Source organism: Schistocerca cancellata, chromosome 1 (assembly GCF_023864275.1).
Source record: "Schistocerca cancellata isolate TAMUIC-IGC-003103 chromosome 1, iqSchCanc2.1, whole genome shotgun sequence".
In the NCBI taxonomy this organism is placed as follows: domain Eukaryota; kingdom Metazoa; phylum Arthropoda; class Insecta; order Orthoptera; family Acrididae; genus Schistocerca; species Schistocerca cancellata.
The window spans coordinates 1,017,755,765-1,017,776,393 of NC_064626.1; the positions used below are offsets into that span (position 1 = coordinate 1,017,755,765).

At 38.9% G+C, this 20,629-nt stretch overlaps 1 protein-coding gene across 1 annotated transcript in view; it reads right to left on the minus strand.

The window, feature by feature from the left end:
* LOC126121826 (uncharacterized) overlaps nucleotides 1-19,377 on the minus strand; it is a 120,082-nt gene extending 100,705 nt beyond the window's left edge. The window contains exons 1-5 of the mRNA XM_049915086.1: nucleotides 17,938-19,377; nucleotides 15,371-15,451; nucleotides 12,798-12,913; nucleotides 10,035-10,122; nucleotides 1,037-1,215 (exon numbers count right to left, since the gene is read on the minus strand). Of these exons, the coding sequence (XP_049771043.1) occupies nucleotides 1,037-1,215; nucleotides 10,035-10,122; nucleotides 12,798-12,913; nucleotides 15,371-15,451; nucleotides 17,938-19,377 (1,904 nt within the window). The remainder of the gene's footprint in view (nucleotides 1-1,036; nucleotides 1,216-10,034; nucleotides 10,123-12,797; nucleotides 12,914-15,370; nucleotides 15,452-17,937) is intronic.
* Between the last annotated feature and the right edge of the window lie 1,252 nt (nucleotides 19,378-20,629).

The following is a 20,629-nucleotide window of genomic DNA, read 5'->3' on the forward strand; positions in this document are numbered from 1 at the left end:
GTCCAGTTTTTTTTTCCATTAGCAATGACGTTTTGTGTCTTTTTTGAACACACAGGGGCTGTATCAAAAGGTCCAAGAACATTTTTTACAGATATTTATTGCTTTTTAGCATGCAAAATTATTCAGGTCTTCAATGTACATTCCTTCAATCTATGCATCACTGCTTCTGCTATGCAAAGCCCACATAGGCAGCCTGGAAAGTATCACTGGGGAACTCCTTACAGCACACCAAAACCTCCAATGATCCTTGATTCAGGAACGTACTTGAAAATCCATCTTTCATCGTCTGTCACTATTCTGTCAAAACAATTATGGTCACTTTCATGGCATTCTTACAGTTCACAGCACACTGATTCACAGCACACTAATTTCCTTCTGCTCATCAATCACAGCTTTGGGACAATCTTTGTACTTACCATTCTGGTCCATAACTCATCCCTCAAACTGTTATAAGCATTTGATTTTGGCATACTGTGGTCATCTGCTATCATTCTTATACTCAAGTGATGATTCTCATTCAAATATATTTGCACTAGCTACATATCTTCATGCATTTGGGATGTTGACAGATGTCCCAAGCACTCACTATCGTTTTCTTGACCTTCTTGGAACATCCTGAGCCACTTGTAAATTCTTAGCTGGGACATGGCTTCCCCTATGAAATCTTCCTGGGCCAGACCTGTCGTCTTAGAGCCTCATTCTTTTAGCTGAACTCAGAATTTGATTGTGTATAGCTGCATCTTAAATCTTGACACATCACCAAAACACACTATGAGTGAATGGAATCCTCACTTTCCACTGCCCAGAAATAATTAAGCCAAGTCACATTCTTTAGCCATGACCCCTCACCAAAAGTCCCACTGAAAACCACATCAGTCTAGGCCCTTTTGCCTTGCTGTAGAATTTTATTCTCAAAACATTTGGAGCAAACTGTATCACAGTCTCTACATGTTTGTGCAAGACAAATTATATATAAATGAAGTGCTAAGTTTGACTTCATAATGTAGCAGAGTTCTGCTGGTGAAGTATCACTCACCTGCAAGATTCCTTCATGCATTCTGGATTGAGACAGCAAAATACTTTATCTTCTTCTGGAGGAATGGAAGCAAAATCACAGAAAGGGCATACTTCTAAGCCACAAATGGCTGCTGATTTAATCTCTTCCATTTGCTTCCTTTGTAACATTTTTGAAAAAACTGAAGGTTTGAGAACACGCTGAAAAAAAAATTAATTAAATTTGTGTGTGTCTTAGGTGAATGAAGTGCACCCTTCTTTTAGATATAGAATTACCACTGTACTCACTGAATGATGCAGTTAACACTGTACACATTTTCATCTGTTGTGTTAGCCAAAACAAAATGGTGAACTGTATCCCCACTTTATCAATGAGCTGTGCCATTTTCTTTTGGCTCCTTGTAACAGTGTGCTATGGTACTGTGTCACAAGGATTTCAATGTGTGCTAGGGCAGCAGATGTGTATTCTGCATACAAACAAAAAATTTATTACATAACTTCAGTATTATGAAAAGGATGAAGTATCATTCACCAAACAGAGGAGATGTTGAGTTCACAAACAGGCACAACAAAAAGGCTGCTATACATTTAACCTTCCAGCCAACAGGCATTTTTTCTGAATTAGAAATCATACACACATTTGCCCAAACACAACTCATACAAACATGACTACTGTCTCCAGCTGCTGGGGCCAGACTGTGGACTGCAGCAGTACCTCATGGAAGAAACTCTCTGGCAGGGTCGATGGAGTTAAGAAGCTGCAGGGATATGAGCCATGAGGCAAGAGGTTGGGAGCAAGAGTTGTAATGGAACATTTCTGTGGAACTAAGGGTTTTTGAGGAAAGCTTCATTGGTGTTTCAGGTTAGTTTAGAGTCTGGATTCTGTATGGTAGTAGATCTGCAAGACATTGTTTGTTGGCTATGAGGGGTTGTGGGGGAGCTCTGGAGGCTCTTGTAAAGGTTGTGGATAATGATAGTCCTAGGTGGGAGTAGGAGGTGAACAGGTTGGAGAGTTTTTTTTTGTAGTGGCACTGGGCATGCTGCTTTGGTTTCTGGAGGGCAAGAGTTTTGTGCTAGTCCTAGGTGGGAGTAGGAGGTGAACAGGTATGAGAGTTTTTTGTGGTGGCATTGTGCATACTGCTTTAGTTCCTGGAGGGCAAGAGTTTCAAGAGCAAGAGTTTATGGCTCCATAAAATATTTACTATTTCAAAAGGCCTTGGCCACCAAAAACGTTTGAGAACCATTGTACTATAATATACATGTGATGTTGATGCCATTCTAAACATACACACAGTTCTCTGCTCTTTAGAGTCTGCAGTACACCATTTGATAATTGCTTTACAGCAAAAAATGTTGTTGTGAAAATAAAGACTCTCTACAGTCAACAACAAATATAATGTCTTTTAAAAGCTTCTTCTTTGTCTTTGTCTTTCAATGAATTACACCAAAGATGCCCAGCATAAGCGGCCTATTTCTTTTTAATAAATTGGCTGCTTGGTCTGGACACAAACACGCGCTCGCTCGCCCACACACACACACACACACACACACACACACACACACACACACTCGCGCGCGCTGAAGAGCCAAACAAACTGGTACACCTGCCTAATATCGTGTAGGACCCCCGTGAACACGCAGAAGTGCCACAAGTGAAGTGTTTGAATGTGTGCAGGTGTGGTTAAATTTAGCGGAGCTAAACTTCTTACTGTTGTTATTTATAGATCCCCAGACTCCGATTTCACAACATTTTTGCTAAAGCTAGAGGAGTTTCTTGGTTCACTTTATAGGAAATACAAAAAGTTAGTTATATGTGGTGACTTCAATATAAATTGTATAAGTGATTGTGCAAGGAAAAGGATGCTGGTAGACCTCCTTAATTCATATAATCTTATGCAAACCATATTCTTTCCAACGAGAGTGCAAGGGAACAGTAGAACAACCATAGACAATATTTTTGTTCATTCGTCATTACTAGAAGGGCATTCTGTTAGCAAAATGGTGAATGGCCTTTCAGATCATGATGCACAAATTTTAAGTCTGAAAGATTTTTGTGCTGCAACACAAGTTAAATATAGTTACCAACTTTTTAGGAAAGCTGATCCAGTTGCTGTAGAGACTTTTGTAAACCTTATCAAGGAACAAGAGTGGCAAGATGTTTATAGTGCTGATACAGTAGACGATAAATATAATGCTTTCCTCAAGACTTTTCTCGTGCTCTTTGAAAGTTGCTTACCGTTAGAACGTTCAAAACAGGGTACTAGCAGAAACAGGCAGCCTGGGTGGCTGACTAAAGGTATAAGAATATCTTGTAGAACAAAGTGGCAATTATATCAAAACGTTAGAAACAGTCAAAATCTAAATGCAGTAGCCCATTACAAACAGTATTGTAAGGTGCTTAAAAAAGTTATTAGGAAGGCAAAAAGTATGTGGTATGCAGATAGAATACCTAAGTCTCAGGATAAAATTAAAACCATATGGTCAGTCGTAAAGGAAGTGGCTGGTCTGCAGAGACAGGTCGAGGATATAGAATCAGTGCATAGTGGGAATGTACGTGTTACTGATAAGTCACATATATGTACAGTATTTAATAATCACTTTCTGAATATAGCAGGTGAACTAAATAGAAACTTAGTCCCAACAGGGAATCATATAGTGCTCGTAGAAAAAAGTGTTCCGAGACTGTTACCTGAAATGCTCCTCCATGATACTGACAAGAGGGAGATTGAGTTAATAATTAAATCACTAAAGACCAAGAACTCTCATGGATATGACGGGGTATCTAGCAGAATACTGAAGTATTGTTCCATGTATGTTAGCCCAGTACTTAGCCATATCTGTAACTTTTCCTTTAGGAGTGGTCGGTTTCCTGACCGATTAAAGTACTCGGTAGTGAAGCCACTTTATAAAAAGGGAGACAGGGATAATGTTGATAATTATAGACCTATTTCTATGCCATCGGTGTTTGCTAAAGTTATCAAGAAGGTTGTATATACAAGGTTACTGCAGCATTTAAATTCACATAATTTGCTGTCAAATGTACAGTTTGGTTTTAGAAATGGCTTAACAACTGAAAATGCTGTTGTCTCTTTTCTCTGTGAGGTTTTGGATGGATTAAATAAAAGGTTGTGAACATTAGGTGTTTTCTTTGATTTAACGAAGGCTTTTGACTGTGTTGACCACAAAATATTACTGCAGAAGTTGGAACATTATGGAGTAAGGGGAGGAGCTTACAATTGGTTCGCGTCTTACTTTAAGAACAGAAAGCAGAAGGTAATTCTCCGCAATATTGAGAGTGGTGATGATGTTCAGTCCCAATTGGGGCACTGTTAAATGGGGCGTTCCCCAAGGATCGGTGCTGGGGCCACTGCTGTTTCTTATTTATATAAATGATATGCCTTCTAGTATTACAGGTGATTCAAAAATATTTCTGTTTGCTGATGACACCAGCTTGGTAGTGAAGGATCTTGTGTGTAATATTGAAACATTATCAAATAATGTAGTTCGTGAAATAAGTTCGTGGCTTGTGGAAAATAATTTGATGCTAAATCACAGTAAGACTCAGTTTTTACAGTTTCTAACTCACAATTCAACAAGAACTGATATTTTAATCAGACAGAATGGGCATGTTATAAGCGAGACGGAACAGTTCAAGTTCCTAGGCGTACGGATAGATAGTAAGCTGTTGTGGAAAGCCCATGTTCAGGATCGTGTTCAGAAACTAAATGCCGCTTTATTTACCATTAGAACAGTATCTGAAATAAGTGACATTTCAACATGAAAAGTAGTCTACTTCGCATATTTTCATACACTTATGTCATATGGTATTATTTTTTGGGGTAATTCTTCTGATTCAAAAAGGGTATTTTTGGCTCATAAACGGGCTGTTCGAGCTATGTGTGGTGTAAGTTCGAGAACCTCTTGTCGACCCCTATTCAATAGTCTGGGAATTCTGACATTGCCCTCACAGTATATATTTTCTTTAATGTCGTTTGCTGTTAGCAATATTAGCTTATTCCCAAGAGTTAGCAGCTTTCACTCAGTTAATACTAGGCAGAAATCAAATCTGCATGTGGAATGCACTTCCTTGACTCTTGTGCAGAAAGGACTGCAGTATTCTGCTGCATCCATTTTCAATAAGCTACCACAAGAACTCAAAAATCTTAGCAGTAGCCCAAACTCTTTTAAGTCTAAACTGAAGAGTTTCCTCATGGCTCACTCCTTCTATTCTGTCGAGGAGCTCCTGGAAGAGTAAAAAAATTAAGCAAATTCCAGTGTTACATTCTTGATTTCTTTATTGAAACTAATGATGTGTCGCCTGAAAATGTTTCTTATATTTCATTTTATCTGTTTCTAAATCATGTTATAATTTCATGTATTGACTCGTTCCATGACCATGGAGACATCTTCTTAATGTGGTCCCACGCAACAATAAGTAAATAAAATACAAAAAAAACATGACATGGCATGGACTTGACTAATGTCTAAAGCAGTGCTGTAGGGTATCAACACCATAAATCCTGCAGGGCAGTCCATAAATCCGTAAGACTACGAGGAGGTGGAAATCTTTTCTTCTGAACAGCACACTGCAAGGCATCCCAGATATCCTCAATAATGTTCAAGTCTGGAGAGTCTGGTGGCCAGCGGATGTGTTTAAACTCAGAAGAGGGTTCCTGGAGCCACTCTGTAGCAATTTTGGACATGTAGGATATCGCATTGTCCTGCTGGAATTGCCCAAGTCCGTCAGAATGCACAATGGACATAAATGGATGCAGGTGATTAGACAGGATATTACATATGTGACACCGGTCAGAGTCATATCTAGACATATCCGGGGTCCCATATCAGCTCAACTGCACATGTCCCACATTATTACAGAGCCTCTACCAGCTTGAACAGTCCCTTGCTGACATGCAAGGTCCATGGATTCATGAGGTTTTCTCCACATCCCTTCACATTCATCTGCTCAATACAATTTGTAATGAGATTCATCTGACCAGGCAACATGTTTCCATTCATCAACAGTCCAATGTTGGTGTTAATGGACCCTGGTGAGGTGTAAAGCTTTGTGTTGTGCAGTCATTAAGAATCATGAGTGGGCCTTTGACTCCGAAAGCCCATATTGATGATGTTTTGTTGAATGGTTCGCACGCTGACACTTGTTGATGGCCCAGCATTGAAATCTGCAGCAATTTGTGAAAGGGTTGCACTTCTGCCACATTGAATGATTCTCTTCGGTCATTGTTGGTCCCATTCTTGGAGGAACTTTTTCTGGCTGCAGCATTGCCGGGCATTTGATGTTTTACCAAGATTCCTGATATTCGCGGTACACTCATGAAATGGTCATATGGGAAAAATCCCCACTTCATCACTACTTTGGAGATGCTGTGTCCCATTGATCATGCTTAAATCTTGATAACCTGCCATTGTAGCAGCAGTAAGCAATCTAACAACTGGGCCAGACCGTTGTTGTCTTATATAGGTGTTGCCGACCGCAGCACCATATCCTGCCTGTTGCCGACCGCAGCACCATATCCTGCCTGTTTACATATCTCTGTACTTGAATATGCGTACCTTACATATATATATATAATGGTTGTATTTGACACATACTATTACCGGAGTAGTAAAGCCAAACACAGATGAACCAGAACATTGTGACCAGCTGCTTAATAACTTGTTGGTTTATCTCTAGAACACAATACTGCAGCAATTCTGCATGGCATGGATTCAAGAAGTCCTTCATAGGTTTCCGCAGGTGTTTGGCAATAAGATGTATACACACAGGTCATGCAGTTCCGGTAAATTACAGGTCACTTAGTTTGAGAACATGGAGCTAGTGCCCAGTAGCGTCTCAGATGTTTTACATTGGGTTCAGATCAGGCAAATTTGATGACACAGACATTACTGTGAACTCAATATATGCTTCTCAGATTACTGTAGCATGATTCTGGTGTGTGACAAGGACAGTTATCCAGCTGGAAGATATCATCACTGTTGGAGAAGACATCAAGGGTAAATGGACGTAGATGGTCAACAGTATAATACTTGCTCACTACTGGCCTGCATTCATGGTGTGGTGCATATTTTGATTGCCGTACACCTGAATGACAGCATATATGGACATTGCCATCATCCTGGTGTAACAAGGTACGTGATTCATCTGACCAGTCAACATTTCCAGTGATCCACAGGTACACTCTCTATGATCCTGTGTCCACAGCAATCATGAATGATAATGTCAATACATCAGAATGCAAAACAGACAGCTGCTGTAACTCCCATCTTCAACAATGTGTGCTGAAACACCTATACCTGGATTGTACCCTGCCATCAGGATTGCCACAGACTGCAGTTTATCCTGCTTTACAGAGCAGGCAAGCCTCCAACCAATGCTTTCTGTGATGAGACATGGACTTCCACACCTTGTTCCATAACTCATGGTTTTAATGTCCTATAACCATTTTCCACATATGCTCATGACAGTAGCACATGAACAGGTGAACAGCTGTGCTGTTTCTGAGATGCTCATTCCTATCTATTGTTTGTCAACATTGCTTATGCCATTGGATTCCGCCATTTGCAGCCTGTATCGTCGTTCTTTTTTAACTCATCTCTACCACTCGTCTACTTCCTTTCCAACATCACACGCTGGCAATGCCACCAGGTGGCATTTAATCTCGTGCTGGGTGGTGGTAATAATGCTTTGGCTCGTTAGTGTACATTTTGATGAAATATTTCATCAAGCAAAATGCTGGACACTCTGCCTATAAACTGTACTGCCCTTTAGCTCAGTTACTGCAATAATCAAATCAGAGAATAAAAATAATTTATCATCAGTTGTGTGGTTTGTATATACATTCAGGGGACAGCAAAACACTGAGCTACACAGCTTCATGAAGATTACAGAAGGTACTGACAGTTTTCCATGAACCCCTGGAATTTGTTTCACTGTTACTTGTTAGGAATTGCTGCTACTCATTATCACTACATCCATTAGTTTTTGGAACATTTATCTCTACATGCTTTTAGAGCTGAGCACTTTCAGAGCTGCAAACTCTCTGCCTTTCCACATGCCCTGTACCATTACTAACAGGCTCCTTGTTGGTCACTGTGGATGTAATGTCCTTATATACCAACAACCCCCATGCCCATGACTCTTCCTAATACCTAACCCATAACCTTTTTCCTAACCTCCTTGCCAACCACATCCTGACCCAGAATTGTTCATTTTCAAGACCAAATCTGTAGTACTGCAATGGGTACTCGCATGGCACCATCCTGTGCTAACCGATTTATGAGCCATCTGGCTAAATCCTTCCTAGCCAGTCAACACATGAACCCCTTGTCTGGTTCAGATTCACTGATGACTTTTTCATGGTAAGGTCTCACAGCATGGGCAACCTTTGTTCTTTCCTCTATAACCTCAATGCCTACTCCCAAACTCGCTTCACCTGATCTCAACTCAACGGGCCATCTTCGTATTGTTCCAGGTCAAAAGTCTTTTTCTTACAGCATTACCACCAACACAGTGGTAGGCAAGATTTTTCAAAATCTACCAATAACATTACCAGAGCCTATTATGTTAGACAGTATTCTATCCAGCTCATCCAAAACCAGATCTCCCATGTCGTCTCCCCCTCCTGACATTAGTAAACCTGTCAACCAGCCACAAATAAAGCACTCCTCTGATAACCCAATATCACTCTGGTCTTGAAAAGATCTACAACATCCTTCACCAGTGCTTTGACTACCTCTATCATACCCTTAGATGAGGGGTACCCTATCCAAAAACTTAGTGACATCACTCAAAGTTGTGTTTTGCTGCCCACACAACCTACAGGACATCCTTGTTCATTGAATGAGATTTTCACTCTGTAGCAGAGTGTGCGCTGATATGAAACTTCCTGGCAGATTAAAACTGTGTGCCCGACCGAGACTCGAACTCGGGACCTTTGCCTTTCGCGGGCAAGTGCTCTACCACTTGCCCACGAAAGGCAAAGGTCCCGAGTTCGAGTCTCGGTCGGGCACACAGTTTTAATCTGCCAGGAAGTTTTATCCTTGTTCATCCTTATTCCAAGCCTGCTGTCAATCCTGCACCCCATGCATCGTTCCTTTGTGGTCAAACCAGGTGCAAGACCTGTCCCATACACCCACCCATTCCCACCACAGTCCAGTCACAGGCATTTCCTACCCTATAGAAGTCAGGGCCACATATGAAAGCAGGCATGTTATATATCAGCTATGCTTCAGTTACTATGCAGCATTCTATGTGGGCATGACAAGTAACCAACTGTCTGTTTGCATGAATGGCAAACTGCAAACTTCACCATCCCCTCTCCCTTTCTCTCTACCCCCCCCCCCCCCCCCCCCCGGCCATTCTCTATCTCTCTTATGTGCTCTATCCTCTGAAATTCTTTTTGTCTTGTTGTACAGCTGCTGAGTCATCTGTTGAAAGGTGTGGCTCACACTATCCTGCTATTTCCTCCTCACCTTGTGTGTCCTTTCCTAAACCTTTCCCACCTCCTTCTGCCCTGGCAACTGCTGTCAGTCTCACGCTGACTGAGGGTGTGTACATTTGGGTCTATGGTTGTGTGTTTGAATATGTGCATTTCAACTAAAGAAAGAGCTCAAAAGCTAGTGTAAATATTATTTTCTGTTGCGTGATTGCCTCTCCTTCATTTTAGATAGCATTCCATCCAGTAATTAAAATTGTTGTTATATACTGAAGAAATCCTGAAATGCACAAATCCAACCTAAACACCAATAAAGGGAAATGAAAAAAGAAAAAAGGAAGCAATTCTAGTCCATTATCAACTAAATTGATGGCTGTTTCCCTTAATGGAAGACAGGAATCCTCATACTGTAAACATGCTAAACAATCTCATCACCACCTCAAAGAATTTCAAGGAAAAAAATTAACGTGTCGCATTAATTATAAGGAAAATTATTACACTTTTACATAAGGGATAGGATTACCTCACTGTAATATTATTCAAGATGCATTTATAATTAATTACCTGCAACATCTTGAGACTGAATTCTGCTGTGCAATTACTTAAACATGTGAAGACAGTTTTTCCATCTCCAATTTGGTTTTCAGCATATCTGTAAACAAATTTAAACCATGAGAATTTCACAACAATATTTATTAGTTGTATTATTAGCTTACTGATGATTGTATTGCAGTTTTCATAACACGGTAACATAGCTATTAGTTATGGGTGAGATATGGAAAATTCAACCAGAACCTTGGGTCAGGGGAGACTTACCAGACCCATTTTTCCTAAAGTTCACCAGCCCTTTTCCTTCATCTCTCCTCCTTCTCCTTCTGTTCTTCTGCCAGAAGAAGGAGCCATAGGTTCTGAAAGCTTGCACATTTTCTTAACTTTTATGCCTATGAACTATCACTTGAGAAGTGAAGGATAGAGATATAGAGAACAAAACATGCTCAACAGAGGAAGACAGTGATGATGAGGCAATCAAGGAAACCATCATCATGCACACTGAGGCACAGAAATTTGTTGATCTATTATTTAAGACAACAGACAAAATTACTCTGATTACATCGATGTTTTGACACTCTGGAAACTAAGAATCATAATCATAAAAAAGAAGAATGACTACTTCCCAAAAGTGAATTGAAAACAAGTGATGGAGCGAGCTTTCAAATGTGACATGTAGCATTTTTTGTAAATATTTTCCAGTAAAAATACATGTGATTTGGATTATCCACATTTTTTGGTAATTTGGTATCTCCGGTCAACCTTGGTCTGATAATTAGAAGTGTGTCATACTTTAACATTATCAGATTGTTAATTTCTGCTGAAAAATTTTAGCCTTAATTATCTAGTGTAGATGAAAATACTCTGGTGATTTTGCATCAGCTATTTTATTGCCAACATTCTGTAACATAGGTTGCTCTGATAAGCTTGAAAGTAACATATTTCATATTTATATTTCTACTAATAGCAATTCTTGTTATGGTGGTGTTCGTAACACCACTTTTCTTCTAGCTTAAGTATAATGTAGGTGAGCATGGAGTAATGAAAACAAACTTGAACATTTTGCAAACAGCTTAGTTGAAAGTCAAAATATTTCTAATGCCATTTCTATTGGTTCATTTGGATACCAGGATATCATTTGACAAACGAATAATCAAATAGTACATAATCCATCACTAACTACATGAAAGAATTAATTCACTGCCAGTTTTTATTCTTGAACCCAACCATATTATAATAGTACATAATCCATCACTAACTACATGAAAGAATTAATTCACTGCCAGTTTTTATTCTTGAACCCAATCATATTCAGAGCCTTATTTATTACATTTAAGGAAGCATCAAGAAAATATAATAGAAAGCAATCACAGTCATGAATATGGATGAGTACACACATGACTGCAGCAGTTTTCTCTTGATCCTTCTTGACATGTCATTAAATGTAATGAAGTGGAATCTTATCATTCTGTACAAAAACTAAAACTGGTAATGAATCAAAGCTTTCATGTGAGTTGTAACACATTCCTTTTTGTTTAACACTATACTCACTAGCTCAGGTCAGGCATTGCCAGCCTTGAAAAATATGAGTGATCATTGGTTCTAGATTTAACAGTGGGATGAGCCTAATTTGAAATTTGAATATTTGCTCAAGGCAAAAACATTCACTTCTAATTAGATAAATAAAAAAGCTACTGCGCTAGCGATCACTGAGGCATGTGGCAGTACACACAGTACCACACAAGATGTTCTGTAAAACCAAAAATGCTCCAAAAAGCTCCATGTTCCAATATTGTGGGTCACATAAGAAGATTAGGAATGAGATACTGATTACCTGAATGAGAAGAACATGCCCCACAACCATCTTGAGAAGACTCTTACTGATACAGTGTTAAAGGAAGTCAGCACAGCACAAAAAGAATAGCTTTTCTTCATCTGTATTTCAACAGGAGCTCAATAATAGGGAAGGGAGAATGAGACAACCAAAGGAAATCCACATTCCATAATAAAGTGCCTGGTGTGACCTTTCCTTAATACTTTCTGACAGGAAAGACAGCATTCTTCTCACCATAAACTGAAACTTACATATGTCAGATGAGCTCATTTCACTATGTCTGGACCCCCTTCAGCAGTACAGGCCCTGAGATAGAGCACCAGATTCACCCTTCTCTCTCACTGGGCTTGGGAGGGAGAACAACAGTCATAGGAGAGATAGATAATAAAAGGAGGGAGTAGATAAAGATCAACTTCCAGAAGAGATATCATTTGACAAGGAAGAGATGAAAAAGGACATACAAACAAATACAATAGTGAACAAAGAGAAATTATAGGGGGGATATGTTATGGGAGTTAGAGGAAACTGGGGAATGATAGAAAAAAATGTTTTGAGAGGATGTGAGTTTAGGTGCTTAAAGGAGGGAGCAAATGGTGACAAAATGGAAGAAAAGTGATTGGTGAAGACAGAAAGGGAAAGAGGGAATGATGTAGAGAGGGAGGTGGAGGGAGAGAGAAAAGAGCATAGAGCAAGAGATGGGGAGGAGAAGAGCGATGTGGCATAGAGAGGAAGGTGGAGGGGAGAACGAATGGTGTAGGCAGTGAGAAGCTGTGGTGAAAAAAAGATGGAATGCAGAAAGAAAGGGAACGAGTGTTGGTATAGAGTAATGGGGAAAAAAATAAGGCAAAAGAGGAAGGAGGGAGCTGCAGTGATAGTCGGAGAGAGTTACACAAAGACATACATATTTTATAACAGACTTTGTATACAGTTCAGTCAGTACTTACGTCTGTAAGCAGGTTTTGCAGAATATATCACCTTCAGCACAGGTGACAACGTCCTCTGCTAAAACTTCATTATCGTAGCAACAACCACACTCCAGCAATTCATTATTTTCCTTAGCCTATGGAAGCCAAGACAACAATGAAAACGTGCTATTAAGATGTAAATCAAACAAATACAGAGCTTAAATTAAAGATTGTGAAGTCTAATGTTTATTCCAAAAAGCAGTACCAAATTCCAAAGCTACAAGCCCTTCTATTAAAATTTGTACTCTGTCTCATTCTTTAAATTCTTTTCCTACCTTTGCCTATGGTTAGATGTCTTACATGATCACTCCATATCCATTAGAATATTGATGTAGTATGCATACAAGAGAGAACAATAACATTTTGTCTTGCCACAAGAAGGATAATACACTGATGAAAAAATCACAATACCAAAAAATAATGCAGAGTAATGAAATTTAAGGAATACTTTTTGTCTGGTGACATATTCAAGTGATTAACACTGCAAGATCATTAGTTAATATAAGTGTGAAATAAGCCATTTCAAATGTGAAATGTTGGTACATTAATCACCAGTGTAACTGCCATAATGTTGAATGCAAGCATTCAAATGCACACGCATGGTGTTGTACAGGTGCTGGATGTCAGTTTGTGGGATGGGAGTTTCATATCTGTTGCACTTGGTCAGTCAATACAGGGATGGTTAATGCTATATGTGGATGGTGCTGAAGTTGTTGTCCGAAGATGTCCCATGTGTGCTCAATTAGAGACACATCTGGTGATCGAACAGGCCAAGGCAACATGTCTACACTCTGTACAGCACTGTACACAGCAGTATGTGGATGAGCTTTATTCTGTTGGGAAACACCCCCTGGAATACTGTTCATGAAAGGCAGCACAACAGGTCAAATCACTAGACAAATATACAGTTTTGCAGTCAGGGTGCATGGGATAACCACAAGAGTGGTCCTGCAGTCATAAGAAATCACACCCCAGACTATAATTCCAGGTGTAGGACCAGTGTGTCTAAAATGCAGATAGGTTGGTTGCAGGCCCTCAACTGGCCTCCCTCAAACCAACACATGACTATCACTGGCACTGAGGCAGAATCAGCTTTCATACCTCCACACGGCCCTCCAATGAGCTCTCACTTGACACCACTGAAGCCACAAATGGTTGTGGTTTGGGATTAGCGGAATGCACACCACAGGGTGTCCGGTTCAGAGCTGTTCTTGAAGTAACCGATTTGTAAAAGTTCAGTGTGTCACTGTGATGCCAAGTTCTGCTCAGATTGCTGCTGCAGATACAGTATGATGTGCCATGAGCCATACACCAAACAAATGATCTTCCCTCTCTGTAGTGCCATGTGGAGCTCAGTCTTCTTGTGACCATATATTTTCATGACCACCACCACCTGTAATCGTGTACAGTCTTTCTGCAATATTGCAGAAGGAACATCCAGCTTATATGACCTTGTTCAAACTCAGTGAGGTGTTAATAATGATGCGTTAGTCACCTTGAAGGCATTCTATACTAATATAAACTCACCACATCCAATCTCAAAAGTAATTATCACTTACAACTGTTACAGCACGTATTTAAAGCAAACCTGATTTGCATCCTCATAGTGGTGCTACTGGTCTACTCTTATGTGACTGGTGTGAAATTTGAATAGACATCATCTTTCAGATACTGAAATATTCGTACCAACTTTTATGTAGCACAACTCCTTCTTGGTGTTGATTTTTTTCCATCAGTGTATATGAACCTAGTGAAATTTTTTTGTGTTCATTTCAGGCATAAATACTTTTCTCTGCCATCCAGCTATTCTACGATATAGCCAATTTGGAATTTGCTGTTTGCTTCACTTTCTTTCTTATTCATATTATGTCTGACATACATAAATGTTCATTTTACACCAACTGCACTTACATACTCACATATCAGTATTATCAGCACTGATTACTGAACATTTAATCACTATGAACAACAGATTTCATGGACTGAGTCAGATTTATCAATTATTGTATGGAATTTTTGAAACAAGTTTTCTTTAAAAGTTAGAGCCCCATGTTCACATTGGGAAATCTGTATAAAGTTCTTTGAATGTTAATTTACTGACCACAGGCTAAAAGCAGCATCTGTAAATCAACAGACAAAGTAGAATGTATCAAGAGTACTTTCTTACAAAGTGTGCACTAGTAAGTTACCTATATGGCCATAGTGTTCTTATGCACTAACTGAATACATACAGGATATCTGATAGCATGTTTTTTAAGTTCCATAATTTGATGAATACCTAATATATTTTTGCCACAAAAGTAATCATTAAACTTTCTGTAAAGATAACAATGAGTGAAATGTTTCTAAATTTTTATCAGAATAAAACCTCAATTAACTGCCTATTCTATAGTATCGGCATGAAAGGAGTGGGAGGATGGAGAGGTCAGGGGTGGGTCAGTGTCTTCCATCCTACAATATGATATGTCCCATTCCGGTGTACAAGATGACTCAAATGAAGTAAATGTAATAACAACCTTGTCAATACAGTGTACTGTGAAACCTTTACTTACCTTTCTAAGTGATTCGACTCTCTTCAGTTCCTTTTCATTAAGATAAGTTTCTATATCTTGTCTGTTTTCAATAAAAGCTACCTATAAGAAACAGAAAGTTCTATTATTCTCCATTTGTGAGGGATCAACAAATTCAAAAGCAAATTCCTAACTTGCCGAGTTCTCAAACAATCTAAAGTAGTTTTTTCTCTTATTAAAAATCAGTCAATGGACCAAAGTCATGTGCTACTTGATTATGATAGCACCAATATGAAAGATTACAAGCAGAAGGCACACCAGAATCTGTCTTTTGAAATTACTTTACGAGTAAGCTCACATTCTAATTCCTGCTTTTGGGCACTGAATGGATGTAAAGTGACAGGTACTGAATCAAGTGAGGGCAAAATTAAAATCAAAGTCATTTAATAAAGGAAAGACCATCACACTTGATGGAGTACAATTAAATTCTACATTAAATATCTTCTCTCTTCTAGAATTTACCACAGGTCATTAGAAAAACAGTGTGCTCCACGTAAATGATTAAAATGAGCAGATCATTTATTTTTCCATGAGGTTTATAGAAAACATGTAAATTTCAGCTTATTTGCATTAAAGGAACAAACAAAGCATATTATCGTTTGAACTTCCATCAATAATGTGGTCAGCAGAGAAGGAGCACAAGCTTGCGTATTGGATAACACAATTATGGGGAAGGAAACCAACCTATTGGCATCCACATTAAATGAATTGGGGAAATCATGAAAAATCTAAATCTGTACAGCTGGACAAGGATTTCAGCCCCTTCCCCTCCAATGTTGTCCAATCCTTTATTAAACGGATGCTCACATAGTGAAGCAGACGTCTGTAGTGTACCTAAATTGGGATATATAAAAACAAAGATGATGTGACTTACCAAACACACACACAAAATTTCAAGCTTTCGCAACCAACGGTTGCTTCGTCAGGAAAGAGGGAAGGAGAGGGAAAGACAAAACGATGTGGACATCTTCAACTTTTGTGGTCCTGTCCTCCTCAGTTGCGCGTAATACTACGGTATATTGATAATTTTCACTTATGGACCGTCTGACAGCAACTGAATAAAACACAATTTTAGTGCCATACGCGTTTCGCCTTTATTTTCTGCAAGGCATCATCAGTGGCCTGGAATATGTACATATGTTAGCTATTTTATTTACATTTTTGTCACTGTGCCTATAAGTTATAAACAGTTCTGGTGGTTGGTATTTCCTATTAAGTAGTAATGTTTTGAACTGTACTTACAGGTTGCGTAGTCAGCCTTTACAGTCTGACAAAATTCTATAAAATAGTCCAGTAACAGATTCTTCTGTGCCATTTGTACCACCAAACTCATCACTGTTGTAACTAGTCAGTGACCAGTATCTTTCTTATCACCTGCACCTTAAGAAAGTTTATACCACCTATCACCATAGCTTCAGTTACTTCTTGTTGTGCCTTGAGACAAGTGGTATCCTTTCCAAAATCATGCCCTACCATCCTAAGCAGTATTCTGTCACCCAACCAAACCTAGGCAACATTCTAGTCCATCTTCGTACCACTCATTGCCTCAATTATAACTGTATACTTCATCCAACATGTGCACATAGTAATGTCGAAGTCACCTGCATTTCCCATTACATAAAAGGTAGTGCAAAATGTGAAGGCAGCCATGTTGCATACTAGCTGTGCTGCAATTACTATCCAGCATTCAAAGAAGGGATGGAACCTAACCAGCCAACCACCTGCACGAATGACCACTACCAAACTGTGGCAAACCATAAAGAGCACACAGTAAACCACAGCCCCAATGATTTCAGCAGTTTCTCCAGTAACTGAGCCATTTGCATCGCACCCACCAGCATATAATTTATTCTCCAACTCCCTCAAGCCAAAACTTTCACTAGTCCACTTTCCATTCCTTATCTTTACTCTTCCTTATCCTGTCATTTGCCACACTATTCCTTCCATGTCCAAATCTTCTACTCTCTTTTGCAATATCCCTTCCTCCCCCTCCCCCCCTCCTTCTCTTTCTCTCTCTGTTGTTATGATTGTCACCTCTTGCAGCCATTTTACAACTGTCACTGTGAGCCATCTCTCTTACCCTCTTCTGCCTCCTACTCACTTCATCTCCCTTGTCAAACAAATCTAACCCCTTTCCAGTCGCCAAGCACTAGTACCATTTCCTCTCACTCCAGTCAGCATGATGAACAGCCCACAAACAGTAAGTGTTGCTGTGGCCACACATGAGATTTTTTTTTAATCTCTGTGTACTCATGTGTTATTTAAACCAGAAAAGGAGCAGTAACTCTAAAGCATGCAAATCCTGAAGTGTTATATGTGTCTATATGCTATGCATCAATTAGAAATGGGTGAGTGGTTGTCTTTCCTCATTTTTTATATATTTTTTCCATCCTGGAATATCCATCACTATAATATAAGAGTGGCAAAAGGTAAGGGAATAATTCAATCATACAAAATAATTCACATACGCCAGAACATCCAAACTAAGATTATGCGCACACAAATTTCAAAACCAAATGGAATTGTTAATACTAATATAGATCACTTACCTCCTGCATAAATGAAATATCCTTCACATCATTTTCACTGTACTGTATTTCAAGTTCACCATGTGATGATTTTGTAAAATTTTGGTGCTTATCTAACTCTGCACACGATTTAGTGAGACTGTATTCATTTTTCATCAAACATTCTTGCAAAACTGCTGTACATATTTCCTTATAATGGGATTTCAGATAATTTAAACTTAACTCAGAATTAATTTTGTCATTCTTTTTTTCTTCAAAAAAGTACTTAAAAGGATCAGGAAAAATTTCCAAAAACTCTTCAATTTTGAAATTTTTTAGGTATTTCTCTCTAATTTCCACTACTTTCATTTGTTCCTCATACTCTGCTAGTGTTGGGTACTTGCCACTTTCTAAAGTGTCATTAACAAATTTTTTCATTGCGTCTTCATCATCTGCAATCCGTTCACAGGTCTCTCTTATATAAGTTGGATCAGCATTTGGAAATATAGCAAGCAGATTACAATAATTTTCTTCTGTTCTTCCAGAGAGTTCCTGGTTTGCTGCTAGCTCCACTTCCTGTTCACTGTTATCTGGAGTTATAGCAAGCAGGTCACAATAATTTTCTTCTATTCTTCCAGAAAGCTCCTGGTTTGCTACTAGCTCCACTTCCTGTTCACTGTTATCTGCAGCTTTTGGGTAACCATTTACCAATAAACTTGATGTAGCATTACTTAACCAGTTGGCATCTTGTGAACATTTATCACACATGCCTTTCACAAAATCCTTTTGAGCATCAGGAAAAATTTTCATGAGAGTATTGTAATATGCTTGTTTCTTTTCACCATCCACCTCATTAACATCAGTGTATACAACATCGCTGTCATCAAGTTGAGGAGGAGGGACAAGTAAATCATCATAGTTTGCAGTAGATGGTCCAGGCAGTGTTAAGTCAGCTTGAAGGATCCTGTCAAACATGTTCTTATGATTTCCATTTCCAACACAGCCTGGAACTGTAGGATCTGAAAAAGAAGTTGATGCTTCATCTGCTATGACACATTTGTCACTTTCAGCAGGAAGAGAATCACTATGTGCTGACACATCAACATCCACTGGTATATCTCTAGTTGTCAGGGGCTTAATCCCATTGTCTCCATTTGCATCACTCGTAACAGGAATTTCAGAAGGCTTTTTTGATGGTATCCCTGATGTAGATGGTTGATTATGCTCATCATTATAGTTTATTTCCTTAGGTCTCTTAGATAATTCTTCAATGGCATCATCAGCAGTGGCACTGCCTTCCTTTACATGACCCAAAAACTTGAGCACAACTCTCTTTACCCTCTTTGGATCATCACAGAAAGTTTCAAGTGATAAGTATATCTCATCAATACTTCTCTGTGGAATGATTCTATGGATATGCAAGGCTTCTTCCATCAATTTTTCACTTGTATGCCCTTGCTGGAGCAAAATTGCTTCTGCCATTTTGTCAATTTCTGTAACAAAGCAAACAGAACAAAATATTTAGCTGCATAAAAGTCATGCCTCATCCCCTCTTTATCTTTCATAGCTAATGAAGTTTGTCCCTTTGAAGCTTATGAAAATCATAACCTGGAACAAATGCTCTCTGGAATGGAATGATAGCCATTTCAGCTGTATTATGACACATATTGTACTACGACCAGTTTTGTTGTTAGGATATCTTCAGGCTACCAAGTCATGGTGAAGTCATGATGTAAATGGCCTGGTTGTCGTATGCAATGTTAAAGACCAAGTTGAGAAACATTTATCACAAACATTTTGTTGATTGTCTTAAGGAGGTTTGGTGAGCAGGCGTAGCATACTACTTATAGTATAATGTATGCAGTTTACTGTGCATGCCTGAATGCCGTACTTCCACCAGGCTGTTGGCAGAAAGTTTGTGGTCATTGTTTCTCGATTTGGTCTTTAACAGTACATATGACAATCAGACAATTTATATGATGGCTTGAGCACAACTCAACATCCTGAATATGTTCTAAGAATTAAACTGTTGTAGCACAGTAATAGGGTATAATACACTTGAGGTGGTGTTCATTATTGTTAAAATTAGTGTTAGCCGTGGGGATCAACAAGATCAAGATTATATGCTACTGGAAAACTTATGAAAATTTGTTTCCTACAGCAGCAGTGTGGTTTAGTTTTTCTCATACCTCACTAAACTCAGTAAACCTGAAAATTAACTACTTAGTCTAGGAAAACATACTACATAACTCATTCAAGAAGATCAAACCTAGTCTCTGTTGACTGTTAAGCTACTGCACATTTGTTCCAGACTTCAGGTCCAGGTTCACTATTTAAATGAGGAAAGCAGTTTGAATATTAACTATATTACGTTTTCATACCAAAAATTCAAAAATACCACCACCAAGACTGTACTCTACAACAAGTACACTTGTCTAACACGCAGTTCTTCATACAAGTGTTAATGGTTATCAGTCACTTTTAGTCCTCAGTTCACTCAAAATAACCATCTCTCTAAGAGTTACCATCTATATCAAACCAACTGTCTTGTGATCAAGGGTCCACAACTAGAATCAGTCCACTGACAGTCAACTGTTCATACAGCATTCAACGACTGGATTTGCTCAGCAAAATATTACACAGTTTTTTACTTCTCAGTGCACTAGTGTGTCTAGAAGAAGACTCTACAATGCACCCACATGGTATTACAGCTTGTCATAAGAAACAAAACTCA